This window comes from Atractosteus spatula, chromosome 2, assembly GCF_055471065.1.
Source record: "Atractosteus spatula isolate fAtrSpa1 chromosome 2, fAtrSpa1.hap1, whole genome shotgun sequence".
In the NCBI taxonomy this organism is placed as follows: Eukaryota; Metazoa; Chordata; class Actinopteri; order Semionotiformes; family Lepisosteidae; genus Atractosteus; species Atractosteus spatula.
This window is the reverse complement of record NC_142707.1, coordinates 60,837,567-60,864,986: the sequence shown is the minus strand read 5'-3', so window position 1 is coordinate 60,864,986 and position 27,420 is coordinate 60,837,567. Positions and strand designations below refer to the sequence as shown.

The 27,420-nt window shown below is 38.2% G+C and overlaps 1 protein-coding gene across 1 annotated transcript in view; it reads right to left on the bottom strand.

Moving 5' to 3' along the window:
* pinx1 (PIN2 (TERF1) interacting telomerase inhibitor 1) overlaps positions 1-26,853 on the bottom strand; it is a 53,498-nt gene extending 26,645 nt beyond the window's left edge. Inside the window, exons 1-6 of the mRNA XM_088931938.1 lie at positions 26,789-26,853; positions 26,205-26,314; positions 25,602-25,694; positions 22,804-22,876; positions 21,051-21,143; positions 9,949-10,031 (exon numbers count right to left, since the gene is read on the bottom strand). Coding sequence (XP_088788064.1) covers positions 9,949-10,031; positions 21,051-21,143; positions 22,804-22,876; positions 25,602-25,694; positions 26,205-26,314; positions 26,789-26,807 — 471 coding nt within the window. The 5' untranslated portion in view covers positions 26,808-26,853. The remainder of the gene's footprint in view (positions 1-9,948; positions 10,032-21,050; positions 21,144-22,803; positions 22,877-25,601; positions 25,695-26,204; positions 26,315-26,788) is intronic.
* Between the last annotated feature and the right edge of the window lie 567 nt (positions 26,854-27,420).

Below are 27,420 nucleotides of genomic sequence, written 5' to 3'. Positions count from 1 at the left end.
TTGTTTCCATAGAGCTGATAAGTGCACTGAGCACCATGCTAGCAGTGAATTAACCCTGTACTGCTTTCTGCAGTTTTATTGTTATTTTATGCCACAGTTATATACACCATTGCCATCTTGATGGGATGTGATGTGATGTGATGTGATTTTAAGTCTGCTTGGCTAAAAGTGTCTATCGCAGGAATCAACACAGATGACCTTTTGACTATGATCCAGAAGCGATAGAAACTAGAAGAGGTGCAAGGTAGAGCCTCTGGCTGGACCTTTCATCAAGTGATTGCATCAATTCCAGCTCAGGACGGCCAGTAATAACAGGACACGGAAACACGAAAACGGTTAGGAAAATAAATGTCCGACAACAGGTTGCTGTGCAACACTGTACAACAAAAGTCTCATCTTCCATATGACAGCAATGGGGAAAAACGTACCAGAAAACAAAACATGACCCCAACAAGAGACATCACTGTTGTTGATAAGCAAATGAACTTTTTTTGGTTGAAAAACAGTTTGGACATTTATGAGGGTGATGCTTTGTTTTCGGTGTACTTTAGCATATGTATTAACTCTTTCTCAACGAGTGCAAAATAAATGACAAACATCCAAATGTTTTGTCTGTACCTACTACATTCTGTCCGTCTAAAAACCTACTGTTCTGGAAATATCGCTGAGGCATTTATGACTGACAGACTAGAATTAATAGTTTTTTTAAGCAATAAACACAAATGTGGACCAAAAAGATAGCATTGGATAAGTGCATAAATTGTGCACTATTTCTTATAGACCTGTGCTAACTGATTCTTGCCAAATCAAATGACAGGTAATAAAACTACTAGTGTCAAGAAGACAGACGGTATCCCATCCATCTACGTGCAGAGCAGAATTAACGTCAGTAAAACTCAGGTAAGAAGACGACTTCTCTAGGCACAAGGCGGTTTTGAGAATGGAGGCACATGACTCCATGTTGGAAGTACAACATTCAGCCAAATGAATTGCGCACAGAGAAGTGGTTGCCTTATAACAGCTAGTGCTTTTAGAGCATCACCAGCAGCTTCAGCGACATTTGTAGGCAGTCAAATCTCACTGCAGTCTGGCGCTTCTTTTTGGAAGAACATCTCTAAATGACTTCTGCAAGACCATCCAAACAGAGAAATTAAAACCTTAATGTGACACACCACAAGAAAATAAGCTGACACTACCTTTTTGCAGTGTTTTAGACCTGGAGCTGCCATCACATTATGCTACAGAGAAACACTATTGCTTAAAAGTTGGAGCACAAAGAATAGTTTGTGATTTCTTGTGCAACAGCGTCATGACTGCTTTGGATTCTTACAGTATGTAGCACACATCTTTTCAGTGAAAGCACTATCCTTAATTACAAGTTTCTTAAGTCATGCGGTGGCACTGTCATTTTAAAAGCACTCAAAAATACTTGATTGAAAAACCTAATATTTAACAACAATAAAGGACAGTTATCTGAAGAGACATTTGCGCAAAACTAGTGGTTTTATTGGATTCCACAGAACAGTGGACTTAATTGGCAGCTTACCCAAATTTGTCACATTAGTAGAAAACCTGAAGCAGATGCCCACACTAGGATTTCCTCCCACCGAGATTACAGAACCAAATAAATTCATCTGGCTTTAAGAAGATGGTCATTGACCAATAAGTGTAGTTTACAAAAGAGACAAGGAAATTACTTTTGCTTGAAAATTAGTGCTTCAGTGAGGGACTTTACGCAGACAGGATTCCTCAGTGCCTGAATGTACTGATAATGGTTAAGAATGATAAAGAATAAATACACCAATTTTGAAAGTAACTTTGCACTCAAAAACTCATCTTATGTAATCTGACTTATGTAAGCTTTAGTAAGGCTGTGAATTCTTATGTAATCAAAATTTTAGCCTTTATTTTTTTTTTACAGTTTTTGTTAACATTCTATGGTCACATCAGGCTGCAAAACACTGAGACCACAGTGTGACAAAAGGAAAGAAATGATCCATTCTAACACTGTTCGGGGAGGGACTCACCTTGCATCATCCAATATTAGCACTAGGGTCACAATCTAACTCAAGGAATATTATATCATTGGACAGCAACTACAATATTTGTGCACTTTGGTGGAATCTTTTAATGGTAAGCATGTCAGCAAACTAAATTATTTATCATCTGCCTTTCAAATGCTATGTTAGGTTTTGTCAGGAAAAGAGACCAGCCTGTGTAGAAAATACAATTAAGAAAAACGATAAACCAAAGAAAAGCACTTATGGCCTTTCTGTCTGAAAACAAAAACAGGATTATTTATATACTACACAAATGGAACTGCAAATTAAAAGCGATTCTATGGATGGGATTTGATTTCATTTTGTTTTTGAAAGTAAATGACTCCTCTAAAGTCAATGTGATGTATGATAACCACATACTGTAATTCAGAATTAACTAGCACAATTTTCATCCCAATTATAGTGAAACTGCACTTGTTCTCTCCTTTATAGGCAGTATTTTGATCATGCACAAACTAGTAATGAAGTGCTTAAAAGTCTTTTGTGTTTATATTTATGCCTTTGATATAAACTAGACATTCCTTGCTTCACGGTAGTGTAGGAGATTTTGAACAGAAATTCTACATTTGTTAAACCAAAAAGAAAATAAATTCTACTAAGACCTTCCTACCAAAATAAATTAATGGTCAAATATAAATATCCAAGCCCAAAATTGAAACTATGTCAAGTAAAGAGCATCACTGCTTTCATAAAGCCTTAAATACACAATATTATTCAGAAACACAACACAAACATTTCTTGGAAAAGTTCAATCACTCTATAAATTGGGTAGATTAATCTTTTAAAAGGAACCAAATCTTACTGCCCAGTAATCCAATACAGTTGTCTGAAAAAGGAGTACCATTTTTTTTTTTCAAAACAGCAAGTAATAAAAGAGGCAAGCAAAAAGACTTGCAATCTACCTTTCATGCAAACGGCGGCTTTAAAAAATGACTAAGTTTTCTTGATATATGAATTTGCCACGAAACCATTTATCAACAGGCCTGTTTACTTCTCTGCTTGGGTCCCTCATGTCGAGGGCCATGTCATTCCCCTTTGACTGATTAATTAGCCAATCAGGGGACATTTTTCACGGGGAGGCAGGATGGTTTATTTCAGCTAATGCCGGGTCTCTAACGGCGACACATTAAAGCCAACTCGGCTCTTTCGGCCCGCAGGAGTGGCCGAGGAGAGAGGAAGGGAGATAAATCAAATGCGCTCCCCTCAGCTCCACTGCAGTCCCTAACAAAACCCCCAAGGAGCAGACAGCCAGGGGCAGCGTTCACCACCGATAAGCAGGAGAATAGAAAAGTGCCAAGCGGCTTCATTTAAAAGTGCCTCAGTCTTTGATTTTCAGCTGCTCGTCATTTATCTTGCCTTGAGTAATTGTGTGGTAGGAGAAAACACACCAGCCTCAAAAGCGTGGGCACGGTGATAGATAACATCCAGAGCTACAGATGGATAGCTGGATAGACAGATTATAAGAATTAGACAGGCAGTCATTTCATAATAACGTTAACGTTAGGGAAATATCACTAGACAATCCCTCTTTTCTCCAGGTCTGAATGAGAAAAGAGGGATTGTCTAGTCTGGATTCAAATGCCCACGGTATTGTGGGCCCTTATATACAATTATTTGCAGTTTATTAAGATGTCTGTACCATACACTTAGACTGTTCGCCATTGACCATGATGTGGGTGAGACTGAATAAGAATGCATAATGTCATACACCAACTAGCAGGATCCTATCCGTCAAATTCACAATATCAAGAATCCAGGTACTTACTGCTTCTAAGAGAGTGCAATGGAAAACAAATACAGAAACTTGGATTGCTTCGCCAAAGTTAACCGCAAAAGCTTGTCACTTACATGAACTATGGTTTTCAGTACAGTAAATGAATGCTTACAGGATCACTAACACTTCTGAGAGGAAAAATGTATCCCACTCCAATTAGATGAGTTCTATTTGGAATTGCACTTGGTGAATTTGGTGTTGCAGTGGGCTTACATCATTCCTTGGTTACCAAGCTTTTTCATTTTTACACGTTTTGCTCATGCACAGCTAGTAACAATTGTTTCTACCTCCGTATGACTACATAGGAACCTTTGTTTAATAAAAAAAGAGCACAGCTGCAGTATCATTATAATTTTGGAAATATCATCACTTTGTGATGGTAAATTACATATCCATAAAAATGACAGGGTATAAAACTTTAACCCTTACCATTATACACCATATTTTACTACATGTACTAAAGACCGTGTGACAATCTCTTGCTGCTGAAAAACTCAATCACTGGTCTGTTTACTAGCCCCTTCTCATATACATTTCTCAGACAGCTCTTCAGTCAGAAATTAAGCAGCAATCGTCAGCTCAGGCATCAGTTTGTGTGCAATCCTCACAATCACTTTATGCCCCAAGACTTAGACATTTTAGTCTAAATTAAAAACTTTTCAGTCACACATCGCACATCATTTAATCAGTGGTCGAAACATTTGGAATTTTTTGGTTTTGCATCTTCTTAAGTACTCCTTGAAACAAGTGCAATAAGTATTAATACATACTATGCGCACAGATGCTTGAACACCTGGGCATAAAACAGGCACACTTTACACTTAAAGGCTGTACTTTAATTCATCCTCCCTGTACCGTGTTGCCCCATTTTAAAATGTATTTTTTCTTTCATGCGCTATTCAGGGAGAGGCAACATGAGAAATTGCACAAAAGGACCTGAAAAACCTCATGTTTAAACAAACGCTGACAACTAGGGCTCCTCTCTGAACTGCTGGAGCCAGAGACAAGTTGTTTGGTGGGTAGCGCAAGGGGCCAGCAAACCTCCCTCCGCGGTTATCTGGGAGCGTTTTTGCCAGTGATAAGGCCCCGTCAGGAAGCGCAGCTGGATGGAGGAAGGAAATTTCACGGGGGGGGGCTGATGGGGAGAAAAAAAATTCCAGGGGTATTTGGGAAGTTCAGCCAGATAGGAGCTGCAGAAAATGACTCCCGCTCTACCCCGGCCGTGCGCACGTACGGCTACAGGCTTTGGAGAGACTATGGAGAAAAACAAAACACCGCGTCCGCAGCGCCCTCCTCCCCCACCCCTGCGCCTTTTCCAATACTACCAGGCCTGCTTTTCTTGAGCTGCCACAAGCCCTCCCGAGACTCCATTGTCATTCCTGTTTGGTATTTTCTTCTTTTTTTTCATTGGCATTCTGAAAGGCACAATAACGGAACAGAAACGGAGATGTTTCCAGTCTGTGGGCTGCTGTGGAGCTGTGGCCATTGTGGCTTCAGGACTCAGGGCAATATCGGAAGAGCTCTTTAAATCCCGTGTCCATTTTGCTGAAAAAATTGAGGTTTAATAAGATTTTTTCCACATTTCCTGTTTAGTTGGTATGAGCTGTTAATAAGTGTTTATGCAGAACTATGAACTTACATCTTCTTATTATTTCACAATTTATCTCGAATTAATTAAATCATTCATGCTGTGAACAAAAATGTTGTAAATTTGATTCTAATACTCAAAAGGGAAACTTCTTTTACGACAATTTAATGAAATCCAAAATGTGTTTACAGGATTTGAGTTTCGGCCAGTCAAAATACAGTATTTTGATAATTAGCAGCACTTGCCACAAGAAGAAAGAGTGATTTCATAGCGTTTTGTCCTTTGTTATTTTACTGATTTTTTGCGTTTATTCCTGAAGGCAGTAAAAGCATATACGGTCCTAAAAAGTAAAAGCCATACATAGTGACACACTTCTGCCAAACAGATAGCACTTAGCACAATTTTTTATGCGTACTGGACAGAGAACAACAAAGGCAAAACACAGCATATACTTCAGAAAACAGAGTGAAAGTAGCAATTACACAGGTATGTTTGTGTTTCTATAGTAACAAGTTCAGTTAGTTCCTGTTAATGCTCATCAACAAAAGTAAAGTTACCGTCACCTGGGCAAGTGTCTGAAAGTGCTTCTGCCAATTGCTAAGCTGATGCTAATTTTATGATGTGCAGCTAGCTCAAACACTGGTGAGGTTGTAGTTAAGGCTCTGGACTTGAGGGATTGAAAACCACAAATGGTTTCCAGTTTTAAGTGTGGGTCACTAATGTGCAGTCCTGAAACTTCCCTCACATTGCTCAAGCAAAATACTCAGGTCCACAAACAGGAGTGAAGCGATAAAACATTTGCATGTTTTGGAGAGGTTAAATAGGTTTGTGAAAGAAATTCCAGAGTAGTCATGTTATGTACAACTACTTAAATTACATTACAACACTTTCTAGTGTGTATTATTGAGCCTGTAATGATGTACTAAAACAAAATATACTGTATATGTATATTCTGCATGATGGTACAATGCTACTAGTAGCTACAGTATCGCCTTGCAGAAATCGCTCGTCTTCATGTCAGCTCTCCTACTAACATGTATCACTTCAATTTGTTGAAGTGTAGGATGATGCATTATCTAGAATTGTACTGAAAATGTGACAACGTCATGATTTGTGCCAGTGATCTAACATCTAAACACTCTGAAAGTTAGCAGCGGTAGCTTTCCACTCAAAATTCAATCACACTTTATATAAATCCCAGTCACATTTCAAAATCTCCATAAATCATCTTACTATTTGTATAGAGTATAAACTCAGGTGAACAAAAGTATATTTAAGCTGTCAACAATGGAAGGCACTCTTCTGTGGAATAGATGTTCTATGTATGTGTGTACAGCTGAAGCATAACTTCACAAAGAATTATATTCTCTCATGTTGTGTATTGAATAAATAAAGGCTAAAAATGTTTCAGAAGATTAAATTATAATGTTCTAGTAAGGCCAAAAAGGAGCACTTAGGAACTTACAGGAACTTGCAGGAAGAGATTGGTTGCAGTTATTGCAGCTAAAGGTGGTTTAACCAGTTAATTAATCTTAGGGGGTGTTAACTTTTTTTGTCCACACAGGGACATTGGAAGTTGGATGAAATAAAAAAACACTAACCAAACCTGGTCTTATTTTATGTATCACTGGGACCCACATGAAACTCTGAAAATATTCAGTGGCGAAAGCATGCAAAAAAATTGTTAAATCGTATGTTCTGTAACCAAAACAGTGTGCCATTAACAGCACAAAGTGCAGAAAAAAAACTACATGTTAAGAAAAGGATAGATAAGAAGACTTTGTCTCAAACAAAATTTTACCAGAATTAGAGCAGAATAAATTCTAGCAGAATTAAAGAGCTGATGCTGGAAAGCAAGCTTATTTGACTTTTCAATAGGCAATCACAGGTGAGAAGACTTTTGACACCAACAGCCACTTGCCAACACCACCCATCACAGAGGAACTTTAAACAAAACAGCAAAAGAGGTACTATGGAAAGCTCTCATGTTTTACAAGGTATTATTTCAACAATTTACACATTCAACCTCACACAGAAACACTGTATAAGGGTAAATCCACTTTAAAGACCTTGACATTTTCTTAAAAAAAAAAGCCTATTAGTTTAACCCCCTGGAGAGAGAAGAGGTGTTGAGGTCAAAAAGGCAAAAGGGGTGGAATCTCTTTCATGTTCAGTGAACATCTAAGCAGTTAAACAATGTATAAATATTATACAAATCCAGCACTGTACTTTTCAAAGCAGTTCAAGATAAAATTGTTTGTTTTAATATTATTCAACTACCTGCAGTATAAAGTATCCGAAAACTCTTGTGAAAGCCTCGAAAAGTGAAAATAGCTCATTATTAATTATACTTAAATCCTAACTGGTATTCTTCTAAATATAATAGGAAGATGAAGATTTAAACTAGGCCATTAAGTAAATCTGTTAAGCTGAAAGCAATTTCACAGCATGTGAAAAGACAAAAAAGTATATTACTCTATGAAGGATATGTACAGTCCCAGGACAAATCTGTACACATCCCAAGATGGGTGAGAGCAAATATGAGAAAAGGGATCTGCTCCCTTTGACTGAAGGCCAAGTATTATTGGTAGCAACTTTTAATTCAGGAGAAAAGCAAGATAACAACCTCAAAATGGACATGTAGGTATTGTTTTCCTTTATTACTCTAACCTAAATAAGGTTTCCTAATACAAGTACAGGTAAATTAAGTGGAAATAATCACAGGATACAATGGTAGGCCAAACTCTTCTAATATTCTCTAGTCGTGTGCTCAGTGGCTGAATTCTCATTCATGCTCTTAAAATCAAACCTGTCTTGATAGTTTTCACATTTGGTGTAAGTTTTAAATACATGCAAACTCTAGAGCAAGTTATATTGAACCATTTACATTTAGACAGCCTGAATGTCATACTCAAAATACAGACTTACATATGTGCACTTGTTAAAAACTAAATCATGCTGTCTTCAGCATTTTCCATAATTAATACAAGATTCAACAGTGGTAAGAAAAATGCACAAAATCAAGTCTTAAAAATGGCATTCAATAGTTGAATCGTACAATCACACCAAAGACTGAATGTTATTTAAGATGCAAGTCCTGAGAAAAATTAAGGTTCTTTTATTAAAATACAGAATAGCCATGGATGTACTTTTAGTGTTAAATTTAGCTGTTAATATTTTTGAGTAAATGAGTCTGCTTTTTGATACTCACTTATGAAGCACTGTGAAAGATTATAGCAGCATATCTTTTTGTCATCATATTTCCTTGTAAACTTGAAGACTTTACAAAACCTCCTTGTTTTACAATTTGCCAAAACAACACACGACAATATTAAAGCTGAAGCAACACTGTCAATAAATAGCGGACTTTTCCCCCAGAAACTAAACGGCATACATTACTTTAGTTCCTATGTTATTCGGCAACAGAAACACATTTCTTACACTTCAGCATACGCTTTATGCAAATTTGAGCCCAATACCAAAAGGATGGGCATCTTTACGATCAGCTGAATAAGTTCCAGAAACCGTGGATTGACGATTATTGGCATGCCAGAATCAAGCAAACCATGTTCACCTCCTCTACAGCTCCAATCCTTGTAAATGGCTGGACTCATCGGTGGTTCTACCACTAAAGGCATACGGTTGAACTCGACAATCCAGGAGTTGTCGGTCATGTCACTAGCCAACTGACTGGGATTCTCCAAGCACCGGTGAGCTCTGAGCTCTCCAAAAGCTATGGTTCTGATTAGTCAGCAAAGATCCTCTTGGCTCCTGGAAACACAGTGACTCCTACAAACTCCAAGGTGCTTGCAGACATACAAGGTTGCTGCCAATGAGGGACGCAAAACTCTCCCACAATCAGCGCTGAACCAGCTGTGTTGATTGCGTAGCCTATAAGTAGACGAGCAGCTCAAATGTTGGCCAGATCAGCAGAGTCTGCCTACATCTCTTCATTCCCCCCACCCAGGTTTCGAGGCTCACAGCTGTGGACCAAGGAAGTGGATAACATGAAACTGCCTATTTCAAATTGTTAGGTTTAACAAAAATCACTGGTAATTCTAAATTAAAAAAGATCATGTCACAAGGCAGGTCACACACAGGTCGTGCAACCACTATTTGTCTTGAGATTAAAAAAAAAAATCACTCTGTTACAACTTGATGGTCAAAGGGTCCCAGCTAAAAGCGGAGCAACAGTCTTCTGATTGTGTATAAGGCCAGTTATAATCAATTTGTAAAACTAGAATTAGGACTGGGGTGCCACATGTTCCACTGTCTGTTCTTGCATCTATTCAGCCAGTGTAGATTTAAAACAAGTGAGAGAAGAACAACATGCTTTACTTATATTTGAAAAATAAATCTGTAAGTTACCCATAGGAAATATTAGGCTGCAAATAAAATCCAAGTTATTAACACCTGCTAATTCTTTGATCATCACAGGGGAGCTAGAAACCAAAACACAAAGACAGTAGGAAAGCTCTCAGCCGATTGCATGCAGAGATGAAGACAGACTATGAAAAACTGTTTACCTCTTCCTGCTCTTTAGACTTCTTTATCCGCTTCCCAAAGATGCAGGCCAGGTCACTCTCACTGCGACTAGACAGGTCCTTTCCTGCAAAACAACAATTGAGCAGAACATTTAAGGCAGCAACTTGCACAATTCCTGCAAGTCTGAACCTCAACGCCAGTAAATGTGCGTGCTTGGGCAATATGAGGCGTTCTTTTATAATAATTAAAAGGCGGTTCATCATCCACACTTTTCTAACACTTATCCAAGTCCTGCTAGCTCTACCAAGTAAATGGAGCTATAGAACAGTTTCTGTGTTTGTCAAGCAGAACCGCTTACACAAGATTAGCATTTTTTAGGTAACAGAACATGGCATCATTAATGTCTAACTGTGGATATCTGTCATAGAAAGATGTGAAATTAATAAGAGATTTTGGCTCGCTCACACCGATTACTGCTAGAATATCACAGTCCTATTCTGAGACAGGAAACAGTATTCTGCAGTAACATGATATTATGTTAACAGTATATGCACCAATTAACTTTTAGCAAAAACGGTTGTTGGATCAGCCCAATAAGGATTTCTTGGCCTTGACTGTCAGAGCACTTAGATGATTATATGGATAAAAGGGATCCTGTATCATAAATATCCCTATTCAAGATAAAACTATACTATGACACAAAAAAAAGGTAAAATCATTTCTACATGTCTTCACGCTATTATAAAAACATTTGTTAGTCTAGACAGTTCAATGTGTCTTGGCAATAATATGGTGCAGTCTGTACCATTCATTCTAGGAATGGCTGCACACATTGAGGAATTAGGATGAAAGAACTGCACATCAGGGGAAAGGCACTCAACATGTTACAGAATAAACCACAGAGTGATCCTTAGCAAAACGCCCACTGTACATGCACAAGGTTTTAAAACTGTTCAATGTTAAACTGGGTGGCATGGTGGTACAGTGGGTTGTACTACTGCCTCACAGCACTGGTACCCTAGATTCAATTCAAGACCTGAGGTGTCATTTGCATGAAATTTCTATGTTCTCCCCATGTTCGGGTGGGTTTTGTTTAGGTCCTCCGGTTTCCTCCCACAGTGCAAAGACATACTCTAGGGTTCACTGGCTTCTGAGAAAATTGGCCCTGCTGTGAGTCTGTGTGTGAGAATGTGGGTGACCTGCAGTGGGCTGGCATTCTGGCCGTGAAGTATTCTGCTAGTCAGGACTGGCACCTGCTCCCCCATGACCCAGAATTGGATTAGGGGGAATTAGTCCACTTCTCAGATGGAAGTCTGAAGAATGAAAGTGTTATAGTTGTTCTTGTCAATTATTTTATAAACACTGCAAAAAACATTCATTCAGAACAAATTAAAAATAACAGTAAAACTTTCGTTTACGGACTATAAAAACATGGTGATTAGGCCATGTCGAACAAAGGCAATGAAGCAAGAGCTAAAATTACACTGTACTCTTCAAAGTCAAGTCAAAAGCACTTGTGATTAAACCAAATAAATTGTAATTTAGGACACAACGTAAAAAATAACTCCCCAAATCCACCACGTCTTAGTTACTGTTTTCTAGTCATTTTTTTCCCCTCCAGTAGCACACAACAGCCATGTCTAAAACCACATGCATGTACATACAGCTGTACCCTCTTTTCCCGAGTAATTTCACAAAACATTGTCTCTCAAAGCCTTTCTTCATAGCAAACACAGTTGTTGACCAATTAGCCTTGTCAGATCAATCTGGATATAGCTCAACTACAAATGGAGATCTATGTATGGTGTGGCACAAATCAGACTTATATTTGAGAACAAGTTCGTCGCATTGGCGATAATTATGGCCTAGAAGAACAAGATTAATCTGGTGTACTGTAATTTCAGCAGTCACATTTTGCAAAACCAGTAATATATTGGACCATGCTCAAAAGAGATTAAAATAATAAAAAAGAAAAAGTGAAAGACTGAGATTAACATTAGTGAGAGGGAGTTTGATTAAAAAAAGCTAAGCATAAGTGACCAGTGTGATTCTGCTCTAATATATCCCTTGAAAAAGTTGACCTAACATGCATGGAAGTCCCACGTAATACAATGGATATCAAAAGTATTTACCCCCCTTTTATAATTTAATGTGTTACAATATTGAGACATAATGGGGCAATTCAATTCCTACAGCAAGACAACTAATAGGAGTATTTACCAAAGCCTGTAGATATTCACAAAAATAAATTAATGAACCGATCAAAATGTTTATGGTTACTAATAAATCTATAGATGCTAAAGATCATTATGCTCTGAACATTTTGTTTCACACAAAGTACAGATGAACTGATAGTTATATCACCAGATAAAATATCTACACATCTTGAGTTAGTCTTCCATGCATAAAGCATTGCGACATGCTTAGATGCATCTGGAGTGGATTTGAACCTGAGTGGATTCAGCTCGGATAGTGCGAGGGACATGATCAAGTCATACAATGACATTCTTCAAGGTCACATTCTGGCTTTGTGTTCCGACAGTGACACGGACAGTATCGCAGCAGTGTGTGCCACGGAATAAAAGAGCTTGGAGCAGCAAAAGTCAAGTCAATTCCAGATTCCGTTCTAGGTCCTGCAACTGAAAATATGACATTTTTTGGCTGAGGGGTTAAAATCGACTTCTACTGCACCCTGATCAGTCATACAATTTCTCAAGAAAGTAAACACTGGGAGCCCTGCTCCTTTGACTTAAGTCGTTCAAGCATACTTAAGCGCCAACACTTACTTGTAAATATATAAAGATCTCATTGTTTCTGATGAGACGCCTATCGCAGCAACATCTTTCTTCCTTCATCAGGACATTAAATGGTCAGCATGCTTAGAATAAGTGAGCCCACATGTATTCATGGAAAAATGAGAATCCTTAGTGGTAGGCATCAGAGACCAAAATCCAGCAAATAATGACTTGAGTAAATGAAGCAAAAATTCATAGTAGCTATACATAACTTTTAGAGTATTTTACAAACAGTATAAGCTAGTCAGGTTTGTATATAACATCAAAATAGGAGTATTAGCAAACACTGCATAAGTAACAAATTAAATTCTAGAAAATTTTACAATTGAAGCCTGAAGAGACTATTTATGAAAAAGACATAGGTGTTTATGTTAACACATCATCTACATCTCCTAGACAATGCTGGTAAGCAATAAAAAAAGGCAAATACATTAAGGTGTATTTAAAAGTTGAGAATTTGAATCAAAGGATGGTAAAATTGTACAATTCAATAATCTGTAATCTGGGTAAAATATTCCTCTGAAGAGTGAATAGGACAAAATCAAAACAAAGGTCCATGAGCAAAGCGCAAAAGCCTGAAAATAAACACTTGAACAGTTATAACAGCTTGTCACGCCCTCTGGAAGAGCCGCCTGCCAAAGGTGACAACCACACACAATGATTTGTTTTTCCGACCGGATCATCCCACTCCATTCCCTCAAGCAATCCCGCTATGAACATTTTTTGCAATGGGAGCGGATCTTAAGCTCGTCATCTTGCATTCCAAACTCTTCAGCATTTATATTCCCTTTATTCATCCGAGACCAAATTTGTTTTCAAGATTAATTGCTGAATAGTTGACACCTGACCACTGAAGTGCCAAAATCCAGGAGTTCAATGCTACTGTGGTGCTCCACTGACTGCCTGAACAGATCGGTCATATCAGGAGAACCAGATTGTTATCACTTCTGTTTCATTGTGGAGGATATGGCTACTGAGTCCACCTTCTTCTGCATCCTAGAAAAAAACATGTTAAAGTCTAACGTGGACACAGCTAATCAGACAGGAGACAAAAGGAACTTTAACCCCAAACTACCTTCCTGATTTGCAAGTCATTTGACGTCCCAGTGGACTGCATTATCAAGGTCACAACGGAAGAAAATATTTCATTGTATTTGTCAACCTGAGGTAAAAATGTTTTTCATGAACTGCAGCTGGTAATATTACAACTAACGATGGCCTAGCAGAAAACTCAAGGATCTCGATTTGAACTCTTTGCAAATAAGAGCTGAAGTACAGTATTCCAAAATGCTCTTTTTGGAGAGATCAACAGACATTAAATGGAAGCATGCATCTTAAACCTAGGAAACAAAAGAAGAGTTGTATAATGCTAATGAAAATATCCCTATGGCTGAACCATATTTTTTCAGGTTTAAATATAGTTACCTCAGCTCTGAATTGCCATGTATATTTTAGTGAATACTCTGCTTAGGAACACTGAGCCAAGTACAAGCGTAGCCCTATTAATAACAGAATAAGGCAGACTTAATTAACACCAAACCACACATCATCGCATATGGGAAACGCTCCCAGTTCTTGCCATAGAGATTTATCAAAAAGCTTTGGCTCTGTAACCAACAAATATACAGCCAGAAAAAGGCTGCATCAATCAAAAAAATGGTAATGGCTTTCCACAACCAACTTTACATCAAAAGATCCAAGTGTGAAGGGTAATGAATGAGAGGGCAATTAAAAGCAGGTTACTGGTTTACACAGTAGGTATGCTGAGAATGTCGAGACATTGATGCCTTTCCCAGACAGGCCAAAGGATGGCCATCAATCGTGGTTACCCAGAGTACAGCTACTGGCAGCTTATGGTCATCAATTACGGACAAAACAAAACTGCTCTCTAGTCAGGATTCTGAGCCCAGGTACTGCACCAACTATGACTGCTATCCCCTGGAGACAGCACCTGCTCTTTCCATTTCTGTGCTCAATCTCGATGTATCCTCAAGAGGCCTATTGACAGCTTCATTTTATCTATCCTTTATTTGTTTCTGAAGGGGGCGAGTGCAAGCATTTCATTTGGCAATCGCTTAATAAACTTATCTTGCTTTAACTTCCTCAGAGGTTATCAATTGATAGTATTGATGAACACTTAAAAGCCAAGTGTTGAACAAGGAATAAAGATAGAAATGTCTGGAAGAATTTCAAGCGAATTGGGGCAGAGAAGCCCAATTCTCTCAGAGAAGCCAAGCTCACTTCTTTTCCCTGTCCTGTGATAACAATTGCAAGTCCTTAAGACCTGACAGTACCAGAGCAGTACAACCTTTACTCAGAAACAAGGTGGTCACTTCATTCTGCGGTGTTGCAAAAAAATACTAACTTGCAAATGTCATACTTCAAAGGTGTCAACCACTCAATATGGAGTTGCTTCATTTGAAAACAGAAGTGTTTCTGAGTAATCAGTTCAAGAACATGAGATACTAAATTATAGCAAATTGCAATCTGTGGTGTTTTCTTCAATTCCTGCAGGTAATATGAAGGATGTACAGTGGAATACTTGTGATACCGGAGTCTGATTTAATGGGTACCATAGTTTTCAACTCAAAATTACACCAAAAGCCAACAATTCATTCCCCAAAACCCAGAGTTAATTTTAAGAACAAAAAGCCCACAAATGAGAATAGGCCATTCAGTTCATCTTGCTTATTTGGTTTTTAGTAGCTATGTGATCCAGGGATCTCATCCAGCCATGTTGAAAAAGGCAATGATATCAGCTTTGACTACACTGCTGGGTAGCTTGCTCCAGAAGGCATTTTAAAGGCATCTAAGCCAAAATATGCAAATGCTGAACAGCATGTGTCTAGGCTGCCAAGCAACCCATGGTAGCCAGTGGAGACCCACACCGATCTCGAACACACAGACTCCCCAGGGGCCGAGCACAGGGCTCAGGTTATCGTTTGACTGCAGGGCCGACTCGGTTCAAGCTAGCCAAGACTTTGTGAAGTGCCTCAGGATGCGGCACCAACCTCAGCTGTCAGTTCTGACAGTTTGATAACTGGTTGTCCTGTAAAAGTGCCAATTTCCACTCTTTAAGCGGCAACGTCCCCCGTCAGTTCCATCAGGTGCTGGAACTCTGTCAGAACCTGGCACGACATACACATGCCAAAAAACACATACAAGCTGAATTGGCAGAAGAAAAGGCAAATATTCCTGTTCTACTGGTCTTTCAGCTTTAATAACTTACTGAGAAACCTGACACCTGATTAAAGTGTATAGCACGTATAAAATACTCAACTGTCCCACTTTATCCTATCCAAATCACTGTAGCACTTATTTTCAGGTTCAACACGGATGTATCTGGACCAGATACAAGTGTTTAACACAAGCTGAGCGCCATGGGACCAAAGTGGTTCAACCAGAAAGGGCGCTCCCGTAGAGCAGAGGGCGAGCCCCATCCTACAAGTCCATCCGTGTTGTATAAGGCTCTGTGGGGTTCTCACACGTGTGCATTTCGGAGGGGGGTGTGCATGTAGGCTGGGCTTACTCACCCCATACAAGTACCAGAACTGCACAGGATAAAGAACTGGCAATTCCACTTTTAAAGGGTATGAAAACAACACCAACAACAACAACAACAAAAAACGAATCTTGATTTTAATCATTTAAAATCCTCATCTAGGCTACAAAACTGCTGCAAAATGCAAACAAGGGTTTTGAAAAGAGCAAATAAAGGATGCTTCAAAACAAATACCATTATGCTTCCCTGTTATTTCAGTAATACACCTATGATGTTTGTTTCCACAAGTAGCACCTGACAGCTTGTTCTACAGAAAGTTTTACATTTACCTCACTATTTTAAAGATATAAATCCACACTCAGTGTCCTCTGTCTCTCTAGTGTGCCCACTGACCCCTTTCAGAAAAATACATTAAAAATACAACACTTTGGATCCTTACTAGATCTGTAGTAATAATAATGAACCAAAGCAACGGATAATTTGTTTTAAGTTGTAGTTCTGCACATGGATCACATAAATCAAAACTACTTCAATATTTAATTAAAAGCTCAGAACTTTAAGTCAAGATGTATTACTCTCATGTTTAATTCCTTGCAGAAGACTATGAAACATTGCTGACTTTAACGACAGCACAAGACAAACAGTTCATTAAAAATAATTTTAAAAAATACATAACATTTACATAAGTTCTCAGTTGTAATACTAAGAAAATATCCTAATGTTTGTGAACCCCCCAGGATGGTCTGTAATATTTTTAGACCTAATTATATCTCAATAACAGATAAAAATAACCCGACTAAATGCTTAACGAAAAATTTAGACAACAGTAGTTATGTCCAACAGTAAATGCCCCGGTGTAAAAAAATGTGAACACTAAGATTCAGAACTGGTGGCACCTTCTTCAGCAGCAATTACTTCAGCTATATGTTTCCTGTAACTGTTTATCAATCTTTTGCATTAGCTTTTCCCACTGTTCCTTACAGAACTGCTTCAAGTGTGACACAGTACACAGTGTGAGGGTTTACTTGTAACAGCTTACTTCAGGTCTTGTCATTCGATTTCGATGCGGTTGAGGTCCAAGTCAAATTCCGGACAATTTAAAATACGAATTTTCTTCTTCTTGTTTGGACTGTTTAAGATCTGCTTATATATTGGGAATCATTGTCTTGCATGACACACTTTCAGCTCAACTTCAGCTGACAAACGGGTGGCCTTGTATTATCCTCCTGAATTTACAGATACAGCAACTAATTCACAGATCTGTCAACGATGGCAGGCAGTCCAGACCCTGAGGCAACAAAGCAGCCCCAAAACACTAAGCTTAACTGCTCACTCAGTTCATGGTCATTGGTTTGAAGGCAGCGTTTGTCTTATGACAAACAAAACGTTTGGTCATGAATCGTCTGTCCAGAAAGCATTCTTCCAATAATCCTATGCATCATCTAGGCCCTCTTTGGTGAACTTGAGACAGGCATTCCTGACTATTCTCCCATGACAGCCATTCTCGATCAGTCTTTTCCAAATGGTTCTCTGACATTAGCTGCAATGAGAGAGGTCTGCAGATCCTTAGATTTTGCACAGATATTCAGTGGATCATCAGATGATCACGTGGATCATTTTCCAAGCTGCTCTTACGTAGACCTTAGCAGGACAAATGGACATGGGTAGAGTCACCGCGGTCTTGAATGCTGCGCAATTGCAGACTCTATGCCAGTGCAAGGATGGAGTCAGAAATGTTTAGAAATGGTTTTGCATTTACCAGCACTTTCCAGACTGCCGAGCATTGGCTATTCTTCATAGGTCCTGTGAAATCATTCTTGATCGTGGCATGATGCGTTTCCACAATCCTGCATATAGGACAGCTCTGCCCAAACTCACTTCTTCTTCGCTTGTTACACATTTCACTATCTGATTCTAACCACACTCTTGACTGTGATAAGACAATTAGGGGTTCACTATTATTTCGCATTTGCTTTAAATTATTCTTTTTCTACTTCATACACAACAGCATCTGAAAAAACACTGAACTGGTAAATATAACATATGTTATGTTTAAAAAGACCAGTTTTATTTAAGGATATAATGAGAAAGAAATGGTAAATCCCATTATTATACTGTAGTATCACTTTCTCTGCTCTATATGAATTTGTTCCAGGTAAATTGTTTTACATCACAGATAATACTTCAAACTATCACTAAGCTTTCCGAGCAATATTGCAACACACTGGAATTTCTAAGTATCAATATTTCCAAACTTTCACGAGCAACAACAAAAAAGGACTTTACAATAACCCTTACACAGACTTAGCTTGATAATGCATCTGAATCCATCAGAAAATCAGCAAGATCCAGACAAGTCAACACAATTTACTAAGTACTGTAAATGCACTAGCCAGCTGGTACAGCAGGAAAAAGGAAATGCTGTTGTGAAATGCAGTTTGTCCCAGGTGATAAGTAGAACCTCTCATTTAACCTCTTCTCTAATTAGCAGCTAGTGGGAAACAATTTTAGCCACTGAAGTATTTTGTAGATTCCTCCTGGAAACCAAAGTTTAAGCTTATTGTCTTTGTTCTTCTTTTTCCTTATCAGCAAACACTTGTACACCAGCAGAACAGCTATTATAACCTTTGCAATTGGTAAGCAGTGCAAAGGCAAATGAGATAGACCTACGGCATCATTAATGGTAGCACTTAAAAATAATTTAAATATACACCAGACGTATATTTTTTAGTGACATGAAAGGCCTCAATACCATGATTTAATCTCACACTTGGTGAGATGAACAACCCGATACAGTTCCAAAAGCATGCACACCAGGCTTTTGATCTGTATGCATGTAATATTCACCATCTGAAGAAATCACTGCTCAGCCACAGGTAACAATGTTAACAACCTGTTCGTCTGAAGTGATTTTTTAGAACTTTTATCCTTACGATTTAAATGCACTGGGAGATGTCGAAGGAGTGTTAGTAGGCCTGCGCGACATCCTGTTCATCAGAGCTGAGCTGTTTCTGACATAATACCAAGCCTGTCCATGGCCACGACCTACTCTGTAACAGACAAAATGTGGTTTTAGTGTCATTTCAAAGTGTCTGTGTGAGATAAGAAATTATTTTGTCAGAACCATGTCAAGGCTGGAGCAATATATTGATTATTTGTTCCATGTATTATATCATTGTAACCACTATGGATAGTCAAGATGATTTTTCAATGCATAACAGGCAATGTATAACCTATCACAGTGGTTTTGAGAGAATGACTGCACTGAGAAACATGCATTCAAACCACAGTGGGGCAGCATCCCTTTATAATCAACATATACTAAGAGGTCTATGTCCAGAGCTTTCTTCCAGAAACGGAACAGAAAGTGAACCAGTCACCTTCGCCCCCTCACACTCATGAGCCACAGTATTTAAACTCACTTTCTGTGCTACTAAACAGCACCAGCGTATAAAAGGTGTTATGGCATTCCAACCCATTTGCTCTTGGTAGCATTCCGAATCAGTAGATTGCATACCAAAATTCAGGGGCTAGCTTAAAACCCATGTAAAACTGTTGGTCTTTGTCTTAACAAAACCAGTTGTGTCTAACTGGCAATACAAAGTTTACATCACTGGATGACAACATCAGCAAGTTCAAATTTAAGTTATATTAGCAAGAGTGAGCTCAATCTCTCCTTGATGATAAATTCTAACATGCATGACTTTTCATCTCTCATCTCCTACAGGATTTAAATAATAACATAATATTGGCGTGATAGGAGCACTATTCTTAAAGAGGCTACCTGAACCAAGATTGCACTTAATTAACTTTTAATTAAAAAAAATAAGTGCACACCAGCTGGGATGAATGACTAATTAGTTGTTCCCCCAGCCATAAAAAAGGCTGTTCCAGTTAAAATGACTGCTGTGATGGCACACTGATATAATACAGCTATGACCCAGGTCCGCGGGTCATAGAGCTCACTGCTGAGGAACAAGAGGTTGGCACAACTAGTGAAGCAAGCAGCTGTCTGTCAACAAGAAGAAGTGGCGCTGCTCAACACATTTAATGCACTGGAATGCATGTGGCACACCCAGGTGCTTTACGAAGGAGGCAAAGACGTTCATGCTGAACGCATCTATTCACATAATTCCTAACACATTCAGCACTTGCTCCCACCAGCACAAAAAACAGTTTTTAAGACTTAAATTATACAAATTGAATATGCTGTTTATACATTTATACATAGAGATAAGCACTGTAGCTTTGCACAGTTACTTTACAAAGGTAATCCAAAGTTCTACGCAGCAAGGGAAGAAAGAAGCATTCCCCATAACACGAAGTACTAATAATTTAATAAGTGAAATCTGGAAGGACCACATCCAGCTTAGAAACACCAAATGCATATTTCATGACAGATTTCAGGAAGAGAACTCCAAAGATTGATGTCCAAAGCTGCTATAAGAAGGCCACTAACTCACACTTTTACAATCCAGCAGCTTTTTGCTTCATGCGGGATCATTGTTTTTCTTCCTCTGTCGTTTCTTTGCACAGCTGCAGAATCTATTAGCTTACTGTGACAGAGTTCTGTTTAACAAAGGTTAAGTCAGGCAGCACACAGACTTGTATGGATAAGGCAACAGAAAACCACTGAATGCTGTGTAGTTTAAGAGATGTATAAATTAATTCAATAAAACATTCATCAAATGTTTTATCATAGTTTCTCCAGAATCAGAATCTCGGTTTTCAGAGATTACCCGCATGATGTAGGAGGCCCAGTTAGGAAGAATTGAGAACAGTGAAGGTGGTGTCAGGGAGACTTCTGCCAAAACCATTTAAGCATGATTTATCAAAGAATTCTTACCTTTTGTGAATTTCATGTAGTGAACCCGCTTTTTTGAAGTCTTGGACTTCTCTTCCAAGCTGAAGCTCTGTTTCTGTTCAGAGTCTGTAGATCCTAAAACACATCAATTGCAAGAAAGTAAATCACCAACCACATTCGAATCATTCGGCATGGGATCCCCCTTAAGCATGCCAGAAATTAAAGTCTTTCCCTCAGATCATTTAAAATCAAGCAACACAAAAATATTTTTAAATAAAGCAAAACATTTGGGCAAAGCTTGCACCAACAAGTATTAGATAGCTTTGTAGCTATTGCACAATTCTAATGCTGTGAGAAATAAAAATGACTAAGAAAAAGTCATCATGCTATTAAATGTAAACTTAACACAGATTATGGTATTTAAACAAGGTGTTTACATCAACATAAATTACACAGATCATGCAAATCTGAAAACACATCTCCAACACATTATCAGAAATTAAGAAAAAAGGGGGACAGGTGTAAAGAAAGTGTAATACAATAAAACTGAACATAAGCTCTGTTTCCACAGACCTGGTGGTCTATACTATAGTATACTATATTGGGAACACTGAGCTTATAAGAAAGGGGATGTGTCAGTAAAGTTCGGCAGGGTGTCACAGTCATTCTAACAAAGCCTAAGTCAAGCTCAGTCCCCACTGAACATCTACTGTACATACTGGCTGCAATTATGTCTAGACATATGGTTATGCACAAACGTTTTCTAAACCTCTTGTCTGAAATATACAGTATTACTGTTGAACTTCCACAATTTCTGCACAGAAACTGCCTGCATCTATATTTGAATTTCCATCTGGAAAAACAGAAAAACATTTTAACAGGAAGCAAAAAAATCAAAGGTGCTTCCTTGTTAAAAACCTGAGAACCTTGTTCAAAGAGAGTTGTACTACATTTTCAAGACTTTTCTCACTTACAATTCGTATCAAGAAAAAGTTTAACAATTAAGTTTCTGCCAAACGAGAGAAGTGTGATTTATTTGCGTTTTTGGATAGAAAAAATCCAGTTACAGAACGCTCTTCCTAGGTCCAAAAAGATTTTCTTAAAATAGGACTGTTGTTTTCTGCTAATCTGTATCCATCCTTTTTAGTTGGGATGTGAAAATTCATGTGTCAATTATCAGTGTTTATTTAGAAAGACGTCGTTATAGATACAATCTTTTCTGGTTCTATTTGCATTTTGCATTTACGGCTCCACATAATAATAATTTACGAAACCTATTAAATGTCTATTTATGAAAGCAATTACGTTTTCTTTTCAAAATCTATTTTCATACAATTCAGGCCCCATGAATGCAACTGAGCTGTATTTTTGATAACACAACTGTTCCCTTTACATTTTACACATATCAGCATTACAGGAAACCCTTACACGTTTGATTAAAAGATTTTAACTATCACCCTGAAAGCATGCCAAATATTATTTCAGTGGATAATACCCAAACACTGGATTACTTCCATATGCTAGGAAAACTGATAACTGTATTTAGTGACATGCTTAAAACTTTTTCAGTTTATAATCTTATCTTGACCAAGAATCTCTTGGCATTTAACACTTATTTTTCTTCTGCCTCAGCTGGTTTTTGTCTGCGACACAGACTTTCAGAGACCTGTACCCCTTGACCTTGCTTCAGTAATGCTGCAGTAGCGCCACTCAGTGGCCTGCATATAAAACTACATCAACCCAACTGCAGGATTCGTGGTTCGGAAAGTACCCAGTACACGTCAAGAAGGGTTACCGTTTTGGGCATGGCAGGTGTTCAGGTCAGCAAGAAGCTTATTAAAATCATCCTGATGGGCAATCCAGTTATCCTGCAAGCAAAGAGCACAAATAAGTAATGTTGCTAATAACACAGCAACAGATGTGAGCACTTACAATTAAAAAAATGGCCGACTTGAATTCAGAGAAAAAACATAAAATATTACATATAACTAACTACAACAGAGCATTCCATAACAATGTATAACAGACATAAAATACAGGTCTACTGATTTTTAGCTTGTGATCATTGAGACATTGCGTACCCCTCAAATAATTGGAATGCATAAAAACAGGAAAGCTGGAAGCCCAAAGTCACGAATACAGTATGTCTTTGCATTCTTTAACTGACAGTTGTTTCCTCTCTATACTTATCTAACAGGCTTTGGTACCATCTTAACGATAGCAGCTGGATGCCTTTTACTTAGAAAGCTGTAAAACTAAGGATGGCGCATGTGTTGACTGATAAATGGACGTAAGGTGCCTGTTTGTTAAATATCTTGATGTCTCCAAGTGAATCTTTGCGATCACAGCAACATTTACAGCGAGTCTAAGGACAGTTATTCATTGTGATCCCTGCAAGCTTAACATCTTTGCTACCTGCAGGCACGGATGACGAATTTGTCCTACGAGTGTAAAAGTATACAGATTTATCTTCCCAAAACTAGAAAACCTGCTCAAGCAAGAAGAGGAGCGTTACTTTATCAATCACAAAAATTACCATCTGAACCACTTCTTAGATTTGGTAAAGATCAGGCTTAAAAAAATTTCAATAATTAAAACTAATTATGTTCAAAGACATAAGCATGCTTAATATACCCGGTTGAATACATTCATCAATGTATACAGGGGTTACGTTCCTAAACCTGCTACGCAACCTGAATTCTGAACAAGACACATTTTCATATTTTCACAGCGCATTGTACATAAAGAATTCTCAAAACGTATTGAGCCTGTTTATTCAACGTGTTTAATTCTGTATACGAAATGATATTATCCACTACATACAAAAATCACATAAAAAATAGGCTCAAACATATAATTAACCGTCGTACGTTATAGGGGGTTGACAGTGTGTGTAGCAATATTGGCGCAAACTTTACTGTATCTTTAACTTTCCTCTCTGCTCTTGAGAGGGAAAAACATCGATTTTATAAGAATAACCTTGCTTGAAACACCATGTATGTGATGACCTTAACTCCTTACACAATGTTAAGCATTACAGACGTGACACGACCTGATGCATGCTTATGTAAAATTACATGTACATAAGGTATTATTGTGTATTGAAACAATCAACTGAAATAGAAAAACAATTAAACACAATCACAGAATAAATGTAATACAGTATTTAATAACACACACCTCACTTGATGAGAGGTAATGTTTAGAGGCCTGTGTCTGCGTTTGATCATCCATCCACAAAATTAAAAGTGTTTATTTATCCTCTTTGCCTAGCTGTCTTTGCAGAGGGGCAAATTCTTTAATGTGTTCCACTATTCGATCTTCATTCGCAGCGGAATGTGGAATGGAAAATTCCAGTCTGAGTTCAAATGCTATCTTTGATATTTCAAATTCATGTTTCATATCTATTTAATATAGCCATTTTTAGTTCTAGGGTAAACGTTTCACACTGCTTCTTCATTGCACCACTATCCCTTTTCACACGAGATTTATGCTTGCTGGCAACAGTAAGAGTAAATTCATGAGAAAAAATAAAATCCATGATCTTCAAAGAACACAATGCCAATTACAGTACAGTACAGGCTCAGTTTTCTTCCACAGTACAGCTACACTATTCAACAGCTAGTAGTTTTTAGTTATGCAAGCTACATAAATGATTATATGTGGCTGAATTTTCTTTTTAATAGAGTTCCTAGGTTAAGTACAAGCATACATACGTCGCACACAACCTAACTCGGTGACCATTGGTCTGCATGTCCCCCAGTTATTTAGCTTTCCAGTATAACAATGGGCTGTCATGGTATCACTGTATACAACAACAATATCGTGTTTACTGCTGTACACAATAGATAGAAACAACATTAAAATCTAACTGGTGTATACAGCAGTAATTAAGACGAGTATTAATTTCAAAATGCAAATCTTGAATTAATTTCAAATTTAATAATGAATACAAAAATTAGCAATACTATTGTTTTCCTCATTTCTTCTGTAAATTGCATATTCAGATTTTGAAATAGTATTGTATAAAAAAATCAAACCATCACTAACCCTGTCATCAGTCTGAATATATAACAGAATGAACAGCTGCAAAGAGGACACATCTACTAAACAACCTGAAGATCACCTTACTGTTATTACTGTGCTGCAGTAGAATACATGCAAACCAGGGCCAATACACTGGAAGCCGTTAACCCTAGTTTGCATGGACAGTACAGTTTTATTGCAATGCAGCTCCAAACCACCACATTGAGGACCTACAAAAACAACTGTTTAGTGCTACCGTCTTGTGTAATGCAGAAATAACCTTCTTTCATAAAACCTTTAGGGGATTATGAAATCTGCACAACACCACCAGCTTATTTAAATAAATTCCAGATCAATGATCTTAGAAACAAGTTAATTCTTAGAATCAAACTCAATCACTATGTCTGCCCTCCGGCTGGCATGTCCTCAGGGTAAAAGATTGCAGAGACACTGGGCTCCAGTGAAGGTAGACCTAACCCAGTGGAATTTCAGAGCTATTCCACAGTGAGCTTTAGAATCCCCCGATATACTGTTCCTAGACTGTCGACCGTTGACACCGCAGCCTACCTCGTAGCTGGCAGAGGAGCCCAGTCCCAGACTGTTATTCTTCACTTTCACCTTGATGTGCTCTGTGGCCCCCTGCTCGCATCTCCCCAGCCCCTGAGGAAAATCACACACAGAACAATCACCGACTCCCCACAATCAATCAGCATTTCATCGGGAATTGACAAGAAACAGAAATTGCTGATAAATATTTCTTGAGACACAACTGACAAAAATACCACTGTTTAGCTGTTCATTAATGCTCAAGTAACAATTCCATAAAATTCCAACATGGGATTATTGAAGATCCCAACAGAACTATTAGCCAGAGCTGAGATGTTAATCCTGGCTAAACTCCACTCTATACTTTCACAGTCTGGCCATCCTAAAACTCACCCCGGATTAAACTGATACAGCTATTTCTCCCTTCCCTACCTGTTCTGCTACAGGGGCTGCTGGAGCTTAATAGTGATTGAACCAGGTGGGTAATGCACTTCAGAGGTCGATCAAGTTGGTTCCCACCTATATATCCTTGAGAATGAAAAGGCGCTAAATAATTATATTTACTATTACAATGTAATCCTTCAATGGCGATACAAACAAGGTTCGACGGTTCTCGCTCACTACCTTTCCCTTCGACCAGCCCATTTTCTCCAGCATCTTCTGTCCGAACTTGGACTCATCATTACTCCAAGCGCTGTTCCTTGGATCCACCGACCACTTTTGCTTCCTGCGTGCTAAGAGAAGGAGAAAGGCCCGATTTAAAGGTCGCCTTGTCCAAATGCAACAATTCGATTTCCTATGAAATGGAACATTGCTGCAAGGTGTAGCAAAGAATTCCGGCAATAATGTTTCCTCAGAACAAAAAAAACGAAAAACTACAAGCAGTTAAGACCCACTAGGAAAGCATTTTTATTAATATACACCTTGCAAAAACTACAGTATGTAAACTATTCATTTTCTCCAACAGGATGACACAGTCGTGCTACATACACTTAATAAGCAATACTTCGAGAGGTGCCGCATTATAAAGACAGCTAATCACCAAATCCGTGTCGTTTCACAGCTCATACGACCTAATCTACCGAAATATATATATATTACGTTATGGTCGCGAAAGTTAAGTGTACAGAATCTAAAATTTCCTGTCATCCACATGTCAGCATAGATGTGAAACAACATTATAACTTCACACATGTGGCAAAACTCACGTTCCGCAAGCATCGCCATCTTCGGGGCTTCTATCACATGGAAACACTCTGACCTTCCTGTCTGTCTAAATATGTGCCCGTCGCGTTTCAGCACTTAACATTAAAATAAACGTTCAAAACAACGTATAACAAAAAGGTGAACTTTCCGTGTATTTTATTGGATTATTTATTTATTGGATTATTTGTACAATATGATATTTTATCAATATGTCTTGCTTTATCTCGCAAGGAAAATAACTTCCTCTAACTTGGTCATTCCTATACAATGTCCTGTATCGGGAAAATTCAATCAAGGAAATTACGTTCTGGCAGTGAACGGTAACTATGGTAATAGCAATCTTAAATTGTAAGTAATAAAAATGGTAACTTTAATAACTATCACAATACCAACTGAGCATGTGAAATATAGTCTAAACTCAGACAAATAAAATGCAAAATATGTTTAAAAAGAGATTTTTCTGTTACGGCAATAGAGAAAGTACCTATTCACAGAAGTGAATTCTGGGAAAGTGAGTGCTGGAGATCGATGTACTGTAGTCTGTCTGCTCTGCAGAATTACAGAGTAACATGTAATAGGTTTATTCCATGCTGAAAAAAAGAAGAAAGAAAACACAACGTTTCGTCCGTGGAGC